Source organism: Calidris pugnax, unplaced genomic scaffold (genome assembly GCF_001431845.1).
Source record: "Calidris pugnax isolate Ruff unplaced genomic scaffold, ASM143184v1 scaffold188, whole genome shotgun sequence".
NCBI lineage: Eukaryota > Metazoa > Chordata > Aves > Charadriiformes > Scolopacidae > Calidris > Calidris pugnax.
In genome coordinates this window covers 4,921,306-4,936,909 of record NW_015091257.1, presented here as the reverse complement: position 1 = coordinate 4,936,909, position 15,604 = coordinate 4,921,306, and the positions used below count along the sequence as shown (strand labels likewise).

At 40.7% G+C, this 15,604-nt stretch overlaps 1 protein-coding gene across 5 annotated transcripts in view; it reads left to right on the top strand.

Moving 5' to 3' along the window:
- The window catches only part of DHRSX (dehydrogenase/reductase (SDR family) X-linked), a 233,957-nt gene that overhangs the window by 211,424 nt on the left and 6,929 nt on the right, over nt 1-15,604 (top strand). For 4 of the 5 annotated variants that reach the window (XM_014960307.1, XM_014960308.1, XM_014960306.1 and 1 more), the window contains one exon: nt 13,093-13,549. In XM_014960307.1, the coding sequence (XP_014815793.1) occupies nt 13,093-13,290 (198 nt within the window). In that variant the 3' untranslated portion in view covers nt 13,291-13,549. Of the gene's footprint in view, nt 1-13,092; nt 13,550-15,604 lie in introns of those variants that run through there. The other variant, XM_014960305.1, reaches the window with a different exon arrangement.

Sequence of the window (15,604 nt, the reverse complement as noted above, 5' to 3'; positions counted from 1 at the left end):
CCAGAGGAGACCCTTCTCCACATGGCATGTGGGCTGCAAAGAGGTATATGACCCAAGGGGGACAGGCACCTGGCATGCTGATGTAGAAGGTTGTAGTGAGAGCCTGGCAAGAGGCATTTAGGAGGAGGAAAAGGCAGCGAGGAGGAGCTGGGACTATCCTGTCGTGGGGCAGGATGAAAGGGCAGGCGGAGAAATGGGTAAAAGTTTAGACTGCAGACGTGCTTTGCATACCACCTAGAGAAAGGGGAGCCGTAATCTTGATTGGAACAATTCAATTCGGCTGTGAAGTACATATTAAATAACAATAGGCGGCTGCCGAGCTGTGCAGACTTGCAGGTGAAGAGCAGAATCCTAAGCGAGCTGCGGGGCGGGCGGGAGAGGCAGCGGGGAGGGCTGGGACGGGCGGTCTCCGCTGGCGTTCGAGCCTCTGCTCAGACCTCAGCCTGTGTTTTTACCAGTTAAAAGCAGTTACCAAACCGCAGCGCGGTTTCTGCATTAATTCGACTGGAATTTTTCGCGGGAAGCAGAAGTTTAATCATCTGGAGCACGGCCGTTCGCAGTGTATCACCGCGAGCGAGCGAGCGAGCGGGGAGGGCTCATTGATTGGGCTCTCAAGGCAAAAAGGACGTGTGTAGCAAAATGGCATCACCAAAGAGCACAGTTCAATAGGGGCTGCCTAAACAAAGCGAATTATTTCAGCACCAGATGAGGCTGTAACACATAGTTATCGAACTGCAAAACCTCACAGTATTTGTTTCCCGTTCTAAACAACTGCTCTAACCTTTTAGTCAAAAAGCCCTATGAATACGAGCACAACAGAAACTTTCCCGGGGCACTTAATAAAAGGAAAAGGTTAATTCTCACTGCATCATTTTGTCTATTGATAATTCTGCAAGGCTAAGTCTCTGGGTCTACCTATGCCCTTAAACAGTCCAGTTTCAGAAACTCACTGCAGAGATAGAACCAATCTGAGAATGAAATAAAAGGAATATGCAGATTTTTTTAAGATTCTTGCCCCACCACAACTTTTTTTTTTTTTTCCCCAATAGCAGGCTTGAGAGAGACTTTAGGTTTGGAAGGGATTAAATGTTTTTCTCCTTTCCAGTTTTTCATTGTCCTCCTTCAGGTAATGAGAATTACCTATGAATCTCACTTTTGGAACTTAAATCAATTCTTCCTGTGACACGAGCCAGGACAGTCAGTTTAGTCATTCACACAGGACCAGGGTATACCGTGTCACCTGCACGGCAACATGAAACCTCTCCTGTGATTTCTGTTATCCAGCAAAGGAAACAGGAACATGGGAAGGACCACATCTGTCACCAGATCCAGCCCTGGCCTTTGCAGGAGAGATGTTTTTTGCAAGTTAATAGCTCCATCTACAACCTTACTGAAGGTTTACAAAGCACCTTAGAAATAAGCCTGGATATTAAAATTAACAAATTGAGTCAATAGTAAATCTGGGTCTTGCTACTTACTAGTACTTAACAATTTGCAGTGCATCCCACTTCCCTGCTTTCCTTTATCTGATCCACTGGCAAGAACTGCCACCTCTGTGTTTCCCTCTCTGCCCTCTTGCAAATGAATAATATTTTCACCCCTCCCCAAGATAACATCCTCGTCTGCACTACAAATACCAGCCTGCCCTTCTTTTAGACTGTTGAGCTGATTAAATGCGATGGGTTTAAAATCACGAGTAATTGTTTTCAAGATTGAAGTTTTTTGCTTCTGTTTCAGACGTGGGGAAGCATTTGTATGGCTGAGAGTTTGCGTGCTGCTCTCTATACTGAGCTCTGCGGTAAAAGATGATGCCTCAGATCTTGTCTGACATAATTTTAGAAACATGACTAATCTCATTGAAATCAATGGCAGTATTTGCCTGTCTAAAGTTATACACGGTCTTTGGGGCTCTTCTGAATTGAAGCCATCGATAGGTTCCTTGGCAGACAGTAAAGAGCCCTGGGGTTGACGGATTTAAACAAAGGGATTTAAGCTCCAGAGCTTAAACTCACTTTCAGTCTGCACAGCAAAAAGCCTGATTTGAATAATAAGATGTAGTCCTCCTTTTCATTTGCGTTTTTAGTTATTTTGTTAAAAACAGGTTGATTCTCGTGGGTTAGTAAGCATTCAGATATGTCAATTTGCAACTGAATATACCCTTTGCCTTTAAATGTAGTACTTGGGTAATCAAGAGCAGTAGACAGCTCCACAGTCATATGGTTTCAGAATCTATCTATGATTTCATGACTTTAGCATTCCGTTGTGATAGAAATTGGGAACTGGTAGTTTTGGTTACAAGATGACTAATTTTTTTCTTTACTTTTTTTGCAAGCTGCTTCTAAATGAAATATGAGTCCAATTAAAGTGAAGCAAACTGTCATTTTTAAAGGGCTTTATTACTTAAACAGAAATAACTTAAAGTTATTGGTCACATTTTTCTCATCAAAACTGAGGATGTGTAATCTGTAATTACTGACTTGAAGTAATTAATTCTGTTTACTGTATCTGTCAGAAAGATGGGATTAGAAAATCTGAGCCACTCTCACCTGTTTCTATTTTTTCACTAAAATAACTACACAAAACTCGTATACTGTTCTTGTTTTCTACCTTTGGACAGACATAAATTGACCCACTTGTTTACATCCTCTTGGTTTCTCATTCCAGATTAAATGCTGAAATTGCCGAAAACTGGAATTATAAGAAACATAGTTTTGCAGAGTAAGATTCCTCCCCTCCCCACCAATTTTATCTGTCTTCCAGTTTGGGCTTTCTCCTTTCAGCTTGGGGAATATTGCAGAACTGTGATTTAAACACAATAACTAGAAAACAGAAACCCAGATCAGTTTGGGCATGGACAGTACTAAGTGGTATTTAGCGATCTGCTCGAAACTTCTGCCTTCCAGCCAGCTCAGCCTCTGCAGGACCATCACCTTTCAGTCCTGCAGAAAGGCTCGGAGTCAGTGAAAGAGAAAAGGAGACAAAGGCTGAGACCCAGGGTGAGGAGAAGTGCTGTGAGGTGATGTCTCTTTTTCTTCACAAGAGTTTTGTGGTGAGCAGACAGGTCTCCTGTTGACTGGCCACCTCCATGGCCCCAGACACAGGGCTGTGTATGGGGTCCCCCGACCCATCAGTGGGACGTGTTGGAGCCCAGCTAGTACGCCGCTGCAACATAGACATGAGAAATTTGGGGGAAAGTGTGTTTTTCCTTTCATTTCTCCCATCTTCCCAGCTGTATTTTCATCTTGCATGCTATTAATTCAGAGATGTAGCACCCTGTAGTACTTTTGGGTTAGTTTGTGCACTTCACTATTTCAAGTCCCCATCTTTGCTAGCGCAGACACATGGCCTGCCTGAGTCCTGGAGGAGAAGTGTCCTCTGCTGACCTTACCTGGCGATCCGGGAAGGGATTTGCACCTTCTCACCAGAGCCGTCTGGTTTCAGCAAGTGCCTCCAGCGGGCAGGTGAGAACCCTGGGCTGGCAGCCAGCCTCTCCCAGCCCCACCACCCGGCTGAGCCCATGGCTGGAAATAGCCCCACTTCTGTTTGGGGTGCAAAAGGGGGGTTGTAGCAATTTAAACAGAAAAGGCTGTGAAATCCCCGCCGGCCTGTGTAATTTTGGGTTATTTCATTTTGTCTATGCTCTGTAGAGTCTTTAGGCTTTTTGATCTCTTTGTAGTTTGTAAAGGTTTGCTATATTGTGGTTATCTTTTAAATATTTAGGAGTTCCATGCCCATCCTAAGTGCTTCTAAGCATTTAAAAGAATAACAGTCCTTATAAGAAAGTTGTGAAGTTGAAGATGTGTCGGTTTCCATTTTTTGAGAAGGGAAACAAGATACATGGGCAAAGTTACTTGTCAAATGTTAAACAGTAAGTAAAAGAGTAGAGGTGATGGTAGGGAACTACAAGTCAGAAATCACCATATATCTTATGCCTGAAGTTTTGTGTTTTCAGCAAAAGCTGGCAAAGACATTCGACTTTGCCTGAGCAGGCAGGTAATAAAATAAATTGTTCAGCAGTATATGCACTCAGGAGCATCCTTTTCAGCATTTAGAGCCTTGCTGTGTCCCTTGCTCTCTGGGGTTGGCAAAAATGCAGCTACCATTTTGAATGTAAACACTTCTGTGTGCTTTTCTGTGTTGTTTCATTTTGCTTGCCAAAATCTCACAGTCTGAAAGAATTCAGCAAACTAAAGACAAACTGGTATAAGATACTGGTATAAGATAATGCATAGAGAATGAAAGCTCTAAAGCTTTCATGGTTGTTTGTTGTTTTAAGTCCTCTTTAATTTTGATCCATTCACATTTTGATTCATATTTAAATTGTGTTTTCAACTAAAAAACTGGGCATATATTATTAAATTATGCATATTTTCTGGCCACCACCTATCAAAGAGGTTGCCTCTAGAAGAGCTTGGTTGGAGGGAGGAGTAGTCTTATGCTCTTATTCATATTTCTCAGATAGTAATAGTTCAAAACTCAGTAGGATTAAAGCCTTGCGTAGTTAATAAAAATAACAGGATGGTTCCTTAGCATATATCTAGCATGAATACTAAGCTGTAATTAAGTATTCTTACTTAATGACAGATCAGGCTGCATCTCAGAATGAAGAAGATTATATTGAATTGCTCACATGATACTGTAATTATGGCCATAGAGCTGGTAGTAAACAAATAAATTGTGTATTTTCCTTTACAAACACAGAAAAGGAGTAACAGCCTCATGCGCAAGGCATCAGGATTAGGATTTAGGAGGCTCATTCTTTCCTCATCGCTTCTCCTGACCTGCGCGTTTGCTTCAGTAAATCACTTGCCCATCTGTGAATAGAGGTGTTGCAGAAAATCCCAGATTACGTGAAGGTACCCAGGACAACACTGAGTGATTTCAGTCAGGCATCCTCAGCAATAGGTAGTTGCGGGACATCACCTGGCTAACCAGACAGTGTGCCATGCGCCCAGAAGAGGCTTTAGCATTTTGTGAAGTGCGTGTACTCTCTCGACTCTGTCCTCCTGTTATTTCCTGCCTTGTTTCCTAGAGACTGGATGTTCTTCCAGCAAGTGACGGTCTCTGGCTAGCTGTTTATGCAATGTCTGGGGCAGCAGGCTCCTATCTGTCAAATTTTGCATGCTGTTGCTGAGCTGAGTGAGGCAACAAGTGTAATGTAATTTGAGTGGCTGCAGTGATATCTCAGTTCTGACTTTGAAGACATCGCTGTCTGCTGCAAAGCAAGCTTAGGGATCAACCTTCAGGCAAAGTAATCTTCCTCAATGCACTTGACAAAACGAACAAAGGACTCGTTTATGATTAATGACTTTGACCCAAAGTTTCAAGTCCCTGCTCAAATTCAGTCAGGTAGAGCTGGGTTCTTGTTTCCATTTGGAAAATTGCTTAAAACTAAACATCATTCTTCTAGTCCTCCATTTCAACAGCATAGGAATTGCTAAGTATGAATCTACAAATACTCCTGCTCAAGTCACTGAGGCATTTCTAAGTGAGAGAGATTCAATTTGAAATTTAGACGCATAAATTTATTATTGTGTTATCTGCAAGTGAGTTCACTGTTGAAGCTACTAGTTGAAGTCAATGGAGATCTCTTCAGTGTGGCCCAGAAAGCTGCCAGCCAACAGGGGCTTCATTCAGCTGCTTGATAACATAGACATCTGATGCTATTTGAGATGACCGATGATGTCCTGCTTTGTCTGAAGCAGCTGCTTTGGAAGAGGAGGGTTCAGAGCCATGGCCACTGTCTTCCTCAGTAGACCTTTGCTCATGTTTTGAGTCTGACAGAAGAGCCACCCCAGAGCTTCAAAGTAGAGCTGCTTGGCTATTTTTGAAGCAAAACAGATTTCTCGGAAGGCATGGCTCTGTCATAAAACAAAGTGAAAACTTCCGCTGTTGACTCCATCAAAAGATTTGTGGGAAATCAGGCTTTCAAGCCTGGGTGCCTGCCTGCTTCTTGGGCTCCCTGAGCAACAGGCTGATCCTGACGATCTTTTTGGGAAAGCTCTTTTCTTTTGTGGCCTACTTTGTCTACAGGCTTCCCAGCCACCCATGCGGGGGCTGATGTGAAGATGAGGTGGGGCTTCCCAGGTGCTCTGTGTACCTGGATTTTTTTCGAAAGATCTTTCCAGAAAATGTGGTTTCAACAGAAAGGCAAGGAGAGATTCAGGACTTGGTACTCTCTGTGTCTGTTTGCCAGTTATCTCTGCTTCTGTTCTTTATAGCGTCTTGTGCTAGGATGCTCAGGGAAAATGCTTCTCTTTTTCCCAGAATAGGCATGAATTATTCATATTATAAAAGCTCCTTTCCTTCAACATTTTGGGATTTTTTAAGTTTGAAAATTGCCTTGTGTTTTTAATTCATCGGTGTTTCATCTTTTATTATATATTCATATCTTTGATTTAGAAATGATTTCTCTGTAGCCACAACATTGTCAGGAGAAAGGCTTCCCATTTTAACTCAGCCATTTCTGTTTGTAGCTGCTGTCTCTTTTAAAGATGAAATCTAAAGAATTTTATTGTGGAGTGAATTTATTAAAGAATTCTCTTTGCCATGAGTTGGCGATTGAAGAGAAATTAATTTGATGGTGCTGACTGGGTCTCTAAGGAGAACTGTATATTCAATAAAACATCTTTATCTCTTTCTGGGCTATAATCAAGGCAGAAATTGGATAGAAAGAGAATAATAGTGAGCACCACAGGAAAGAACAGGAGGAAAGAGAGAATGCGGATGGGAACCAAGGCTTTTGAGTGAAGGCAGAGATGTCTGAAAAGCTGTGCTGCCAGACCTCTGCGGCAGCTTTGGCTTCCTAGGGATCTGACAGTTGGTCCTGGCCACCACTCTCACCAGGACTTACAGTCAGCTGTTACAGCCTGATTGATCAAAGGTTGCTGAACACGTCCTTACACTTGCGTCATGGTTTCCTTTCTAGCCTTTGTTTCCATACTCAGTGTTTCAACTGACTACTTTTCAGCTGAAATTTTCAAAGCAGTGATCACGTTAGGAGGTCTTGGCGCTGCAGAAGTTACACATCGGCCGTTGAGCGCACGCAGCCCGTGTCTTCACCAGGAGGCTGTGACACTAGAGCAGCTGTTGTTATTTCACCCTCAAACCTGTTAAGTAACCCGGTTTTGAAATGATTGGGTAGTTCACAGATCACAGTAATCAGTTCTTCCTGGACACACAGGTTATTTGTTTCTCACAAGGTTGTTGGCTTTAATATTCATGGGAACGCCACCCCAGCTACTCCATTTCTGACAGCTTTCAAGCGAGTCCGTCTTGCAGTGGCTTGGTGCTTGCCTTTGTTCTTGAGAGTCAAGCGGTGCGTTAAGGGTGACTGGGTGTCACCCCTCCATTAAGTGCCAGCAAGGAGATGAAAGGCTTTCCTATACCAAGTGAGTAACAGTAATATCATGTTATCATTCTTGCTGCTGAGCCCCACTGTGCATACGTGTAGTACACTTCAGGAATCCCAGGTGATCATCGTCTTTCCTGAAGAAAGACAGAAAAGGCGGGAAACTCTGTCTATACAGGGCTTTTCAGTCCAGAAGCAAACATTACATTTGCAGAACATTACCAGAATAATAATTGTTGAGAAAAGTAAAGGAATGCTGGCAAAAGTGCCTGAGTACCCATACCCAGAAGATGACCTGTTCAGCGCTTGCTTTGCCTTCCTAGCTAGAACCTGGGAAACATGTTACTAGCCAGAGACATATCTTCTTGTTACCTGAGCCAGGAGCAGCCTGATGGAAACTCACCCATTTAAAAAAGCGAGGACACAGAGCAAACACCCTGAATCCCCGTGGCAAAAAACTCTCCTTAAAGCACCCTTTAAGCCCTTTGCCTGCATGCCAGGCAGTCCTGGATGCACATCTGCCCATTTAGCCCCTCATTCCTGTCCCTCAAAATGCAACTGCGATGTTGGTAATTGAGTTTGCCAGCTGCTTCCTGCTCTCTGTCCTCTGCCCAACCTTCTCTCCTACCACCTCTCAAAATGGCAGCATCCTTAAGTATAAAATGCAAACCAAGTACAATCAGCTGACTGACTGGTCTGAGGGAGCAGTGGGTGAAGCTATTCCAGAGTAAGAACTCATCTGATAGCAAGGGTTGTAGCATGACTGCTTTTTTCCAATTATAAGGCCAACTCTGACAACCAATACAATTTGAAGTGTATGCAAGTCATCCATTCAAACTGTTCTTCATTGTGTTCAAGACAGATAGCAAGGTTCTCACTGTTTTCTGGTACTTACTGAAAATGATGCTGGCAAAATAAATGGAAAAGGAATTTTTTGTTTACTGAAGGAGGAGGAAGGGTTTTTTACTGTCCAATTTTCTATAGTTTCCAATGGGCATACCATACTGTCTGCCCAGGACTCTAAGCCGTGACTTCAGGTGGAGGTGGATCTGAATGACAACATGGGTTAACAAGGGGAGCACTACCAAGCCATCATGCATAACTGATGTAGACACACGATTTCTAAAGAGTTAAGCTGTTGCGCCTGTTGTAGACAAATGGAAAGGATGTGACATTTCATGGAAACATGGCTGTAGGGACTGACTGTCGTCAGCTAACACATTTTGCAAGCATTAGTGCCTGGTATTGACAAGATTATATGGCACTTAAAAAGGCATTAATCAAAATGCATTAACTGGCAAGTCTTAAACAAACAAGTCTAAAACACAAACCCTCTTAGTGTATGTCCCAGTTTTCATAGAACAGAACATTCTATTTGAAGCTGAGGGAAAATTATTCTATGATGATGACTTACTATTGATGAATATGTAAAAAAAGAAATATCAAAATTTCTGTAAAAGACCATCTTTTTCTTTGGGAATAGATAGTGCCAAAATAATATCATTTTGTGGATATAGACTGCATTTTTGCTTTAAAAAGCTGGTAGCATGCAATCCTGCCTGTCATTCTTCCGCAGCCTTCCCGTGTAATGAGCAATACAAAGACACGTAATTTCAATCAGATGTTTGTTTACTGTTGAAGGGATACTGAAAACAAGTAGTTAATTGCAGAAGAAAGTAAAAGATGTGATCAATACTGTAACAAGGAAAAGGAATTGCAGATGCAGAATCTCATTAGGAAAAAGTTAAGCAGAAATCAGTTTTACTTCAATATGACAAAGGTATTCATTACAGTTGCTTGGATACTAACAATATAATAATTTGTAAACAAAAATCCAATTTAAAAAACATTCAGTACAAATAATTTGGTAATTGAACAGTGAAGAAGCATCATGAAATTTATAGGAATCCCCCTTGTCTTAGGACAAGTGTAGCCAATTCATGAACAAGATGTTATTGATCCTATATGTATGTATATTGTTCTGTAACTTTTTAGTGTTGCTTTTTTTAAAAAATTCTGACAATATGTAGAGTATATTCCCCTGTGGTTTGAATGATACTTATTATTACTCCCTGTCTACCTGCAACTTTTGGTATAATACTTCAGAGTCCCAAAGATGAGAACTTGTTCTCGTTTGTATAGAGCATCATGACAAACACCTTGGGTTTTATAGATCAAGGTATTGAACCAGCGGCTGGTGGTTTCTCTGGCCTGTTATCAGGTGGTCTCCTTCCTGGAAGGCTGCCAGCATCAAAGGATGGGCCAGATGTGTTGCTTTGACAGTGGTCTCCTCCTTGTGGTCATTTTCTTTTACAAGGGCTTTATGGTTCCTCCTTATTGTTTGATGGGCTGTCATGTGGTGAAAGAAGAGCTATGGGTCTCCCAGGAAAGCTGGCAACAAGAAACGAGGTTGCCACTGCAAGAACAAGTCATCCTGCTCCCTGTCCAGATACTCAAGAATCGCTCCAGTGGTTACAACCTCCTGCCAGTTTCTTCCTTCCCAAGAGCTCCTCATGTGCTGGTACACAGGCAGGACATGTGATTTATGGGTGTGTTGTAGATCCAATGCTTTGGGAAGAAGTCTTGACTCTGTGTGGGCAGGTGGATGTACAGTGCTTTCATTGTAGACATGGACATGATTCAGAGGTGGAATCACAGCATGTGCTTTGCTTCCAGCCCCTCTAAGCAGGTCATTCATCCACCCAGCTGGAAGACCGGGGGACTTCTGGTGAAGGGTTTCCTTTTTACATTCATTAAAATAGAAAACATGCCAAAACAATGAAGAGATCCTCACGTAAGGGAACATTAAACTTTTCAGCATTAATTAAGCACTCAGAAGATAGGATAAGACAATTAATTAATCATACATATGGAGTTCTGCTCCCCATTGGACTGGAAAAATTGTTTTCCTTTAACTTAAATTATTATACACTAATTGCTTAATATATTATAGTGTTTTGTTTATGTGTTTAGATAATTGCTTTTAGCAACAGGTGATAGAAACTAAATAGGAATTTTGCAAAGAGCCTTCTACTCATCACACTGGATATGGTGGGCAGGATGAAAAAAAATGTTGTGAAAAGGTACACAAGCTGACCTTAAATGGATGGTGACGATGTCACTGTGCTTGTAGACTGGTCACAGTGTGGCCATGTAAGAATATTTATTATTGTCTGATCCTGCTCAATATTTTCTTTGTCTTGAAGATAGGAAAAAAATTTGCTATATAAAATGGTTTGGTAAAGGCCTACTAGGGCCACAAGAATAAAACCAAAAACTGCCTTTCAACTCATATATAGCCTTTATTTAACATATTTGATTTTATTTTGAATAGATCTTCTCTGGTGGGGATCTTACTTGACATACCGTGAAAAAATAAAAATCTTGATAGATCCTGAATACCCTGGGAGAACCTTCCCATCAAATTAGCAAAGGCACATGGTGTTTCTGATGCTGTGGGAAGATCCATACAGACCAGTCCCTGAGCCTGTAGAGAGCCGTGCCGATAAGAACATAATCACGCAAATTTCACCCACAGACAATTTTTTTAAGGAATTTTAGTTTTGAGCTGTTGTCATTAAGACTTAGGAGTCATCAACATTGACATTTAAACTTGTTTGTGCTGGAGAGCTGTTTAACTCAGGAACATAAAGTTCAGTGAACCATCGCATGAAGTAATGGTTTATCTGTGTCACTAGATTTTTAAGTACAGCAGAGCAGTACCTTAAGAACTTTTGTTTTCTCTTTGTCATCCAGAATAAATGCTACAAAATATGAATGATCCTATTCATCATTGTTCTGCTACTTTACAGGATTCAGATATTTTATATTGCATCATAGCTGGTCATGATAGCAGCTGCTATGCGAGCACATGGAATCCATCTTTTTGGAGTCATCCTGATCCTGCAAAGAATTATGCATGCACGTAGCCTTATGTTGTTTATATACTGGACATGAATAGTACTATTTTCCATAAGATAAAGAAGGGTGAAGAAGCAGTAGTAGACTGCTAGACTAAAGTAAATAAGCACTTTTTAAGCGTTAAGTTCTAGATAGTATCTCATAGTACAGTCATCTTCTTAAAAAATAAAAAAGATTCCTGTAGTTGCCTGGACCGGAGTTTTTTTTAATGTACTGACTGATATTTTCCTGTGAGAATAGCCCGTTGGATAGTTGAGTTTTCATCTTATTTCATTAGGTGGTCTTTGGAACAGGACATGCTGACTTTCTGTGGTAACTGATAGTAAAAGCTGGCTATTTTGTGGTCATTGAAGGAATGCGTGGTGGTGTTACCCCTCTTTGCAGACTGTTGACATCAGTGGTTTTTTCTTCAGCTTAAACACCCTTTGATGAAGGGCTTGGCATGGAACCAGCGGAGCTCTGCGTGTGGAAGTAGCTCAGCAGGGCACATTTCTACTTCAGCAATTCACTTTTTGGGGAATGTGCCTGTGGTCACACAGGGAATGTGTTTCCCTCACAGATACTGAGGGTGCTCTGCCCCGGGGGCAGCCAGAGAGGTTGTGGTTTGGGTAACCTTGCCTTACTGTGGGATTGTGTGACATGGCTCTAACTTATTTGTAAATGAGACCAAATGCCAGATGGATCAGATAAATTAATTATTTCTATTAAATTGTGTTGTATTTATTGCAGAGTCACAAAAAAGAGGAGTTGTTTCTTTTTAAACTATCAGAACCTTGTCACAAAAAGCTTCAAATTACTTCGATTTTTTTTTCTTTTTTTTTTTAATTAAGCACTGAGTAACCTGTTTAATACTGTCTCATTCATCAAGTGAGTTCTTCAGGAAAAGGCATCCTGTCAGGTGCAGCAGGCAAAACCATGAGCAGCATCGGTACTCTTAATGACTCTCAGAATGACTGAAAGGATTGTAAAATGACGCGTCATTATCTAGCAGACATTGATCATAATTATATAACTGAAAAAGACAAAACATATCAAATATTGTGTTTTAAATGTGCCTTTCAATGAAAAAAAAAAGCCATTGAAATAATTTTTGTGGTAGCTGTGTGATCCTTCTGAATGCAAAATTGAAAAGTTTTGCATATCCTCAGGATGAAAGGAGTTATCACTCTAAGCTCTTCACTTATTAATTTTAATTTAATACTCATGGTATATCAAACATTATAGATCTTTCACAATTTTGCCTTATGACACTGCAGAAGTCTGATAACTATGCTCCATGTAAAATGTAATTCCCTGTTTTACCTGCCGGCTTGGATTGAACTGTGGGATCTTAATTTGCTGTTGTGGTTTCCATGATCCTTTCCTCATGTCGTGTTGTTATTGCAATGAACACACTGCACATACAGCATCGCCTTCATCTTCATAAGGCAGAGTACAGACTCTTTCATCCTTGAAAAATGAATAATTAAACTAAGATTTTAATATTTGCGTTTGCTTTTGGGTTTATTAGCTCTGTGAAAACTAGATAAATTATTTTGTGTGTTCCATCTGACTAGCTCTTGAAAAATGGACCAGAGTTTTCCATATATCTCTTCTGTGGCTTTAAACGATCTCAAAATAGCACTGTTGTGAAAATGGGTGGTACTCTTCCAAATGGATAGGTGGCGTTTTTATCATTGCCATCTTGAGGTTTGCATAAGGACCACAAGTGTGATGCAAAACTAGGGGAACTTATTGTCACTCTTAAGGTCCTGTGGTGTGATGTAATTCTTCTGTTGTACCTGCCTCACTTGAATTTGTTTTTTTTTGTGTTTCTGCAGACTCCAGAGGAAGGAGCCTCTACAAGCATCTATGCAGCAGTATCGCCTGAGATGGAAGGAGCTGGTGGCTGCTACCTTTACAATGAGACAAGGACAAAATCGGCTGACGTAGCATATGATGAGGAGCTGCAGAGAAGGCTCTGGACAGAAAGCTGCAAGATGGTTGGGATTTCTGATGAATCCAGCAGAGTTCCCTAGAAGAAGCCACTTCCAGATGGGTAAATGAAATGTATTGACAAGCATCTTAGGTGAATTCTTGCAGCATCAGTCATCATCCTGGAAATCACTGTTAAGTCCCAAAGGCAAACATGAACAGCTCTGTTCTTCACTTGAACCCCTAATCTGCTAGGGTGTGGGGGGAGTATTCCCACAGAAAGATGTAGTGGTTGGTTTTAAACCATCAGTTTTGTAAATCATGATGTTTCAGTCTGTGATTAAAATACAATCTTTAACCTTGTGCAGAGTTGAGTTTTCATTTTTTTTGTTAAAAAAAAATAAATAAAAGACTTTCCCTGTTGAGCATGTTGCGTCTGTGGCATGCTGAACTTAAGCCACCTTTGTGCATATAGCATACTTTTTTAAATCAGTTTTGAAAGTTGCAGCTTTTTTCCTGAAGCTTCATTAATCTTTAGGACACTTCATAATGAATGTCAGTTTGTTCTAATGCAGACATTTGGCATTCATGATCATTATGTTGTTTCTATCATAACATTGGTTTTATATGTCAGGTTTTATCCAGAGGTTTTAACTGAAGGTCAGAACAAAAAAAAAATTGTAAATAAATAAGGTCGTCAGACAGGATATTGAATTCAGTTGTTTTCGGTTCAAGTTCAGCTCTCCTTTAAAGAAGATCCATAAGAACAAGGAAGGGATCAAACATAATAATTGAGACACTGGATTTGGCAGAGGGTGCAGTTGGCCTGTTATCTCCGCACTGGGCTAAGATTACTTGTCTCCTTTTCTCTGAACCCATGTAAACTTAACGTTCACAACTTCTTGCATTTTCTTTGGCAAGGAGATTCGCTCATCTACTGCCTGTTGCATGACAAATCACCTCCTTTGGTTCATTTTGAACCTGGTTCATATGAGTTTCTAAGCTATAATTCATGGTTTGAAAGAGACAGTAAACAATTAATGTCTGTCCATTTTTTCCATATTGTTAAGGGTTTTGGAGACTTCCAACATGTCCCCCTTTAACTGTCTCTTTGTCATGTCGAAGAGTAGCCCCTGCCTGCTCATCTGACACAGCAGCAACAGAATATTTTCCCTTTGGTTATGTATGTCTTTCCTAAAACTCCCTAATAGCTGTTTTATTTCTAATTTTATTTGGCTGTTTCTGAAGGTAGAGCTGAGATTTTTTATGAACCTATCATTAGTGAATCCTAAGATTTCTCTTCCGAGATAGTAGTCAGTTCAGATACCATCAGTTTTGAACACACTTCAGTGTGTACGGTTCAGGGGACTCCACCTATCCCTGCCAAAGTGAAGCTTCAAGAATGACGTTCACATCCATGAAGTAAAGAGCAAAACAGAGCAAAACATGGCAATATAAGGGCAGTCTGAGTTTCTACAAGCTTAAGTAACTAAAAGAAAAAAACTGGATTGAAGATAGATACAATATATTAACGAGGAAGGTCATAAACCATCAGAACAATTTACAGAGAAAGTTCCGCTGGAAGCTTCAGTCCGGATTAGAAGTCTCCCCTAAACATCTCTCCTCAGTGAAAGAAACTCTCCAAGTGTGGACTCTGTGATGACGGAGCCTGAACTCTTGCTGTTAATGGAGTAAGCTCTACCCTACTCCCATCTCACTCGTTTTAGCTGTCTGAAAAAGTAGCATAATCCTAAGAATGTCCTTGCATTTCCTTTTTTACAGTATACACAGCAAAAGAGACCAATAGGCAGCTGTAAATAAATCAGTCACTTTGGGGCACTGGAAATCATTGAATGACAGAACTAAGTGCAAACACAGTGTTGTGCTCTCATTTGCAGCAGACTAGAAAAAATATGGATGTGTTTCTATGCACTGAACCCCAGACTAATGTCCCTTTGGGGCTTTTTAGCACAAACCTTGTACTTCACTGACCATATCTCCAGCCTTTGGTTCGGAGAAAGATCACGTCTTACTGAAAGACAGCATACTAATATGTCCAGAGACTAGCAAGGAGATGCAAAGACCAAAAAAAATAAAATAGTACAAAAAAAAAGAAAAGCAGACGAGAACAAAAATAATAAAGAGTCTGAAGGAAAGCATATTTCCCCTATGAATTAAGCCATGCATGATTTATTCCTAGCTTCTTAGAATTAGTATATACAAGGGTTAGCAGCAGGAAATTTATCACTCAGTCACTATAGCACTTTCTCTGTGTTACTGGCTGACTTTTTTTTTTTTTTTTTTTTTGGGTTAACTAGAGTGTAAAAACACTAACATTAAGACCCCAAGGGAAGGCCAAGGGAATTGACTAGCAAGGCAGAGCTGACAAAAATATATATACTGAGGCTGGATCTCTTT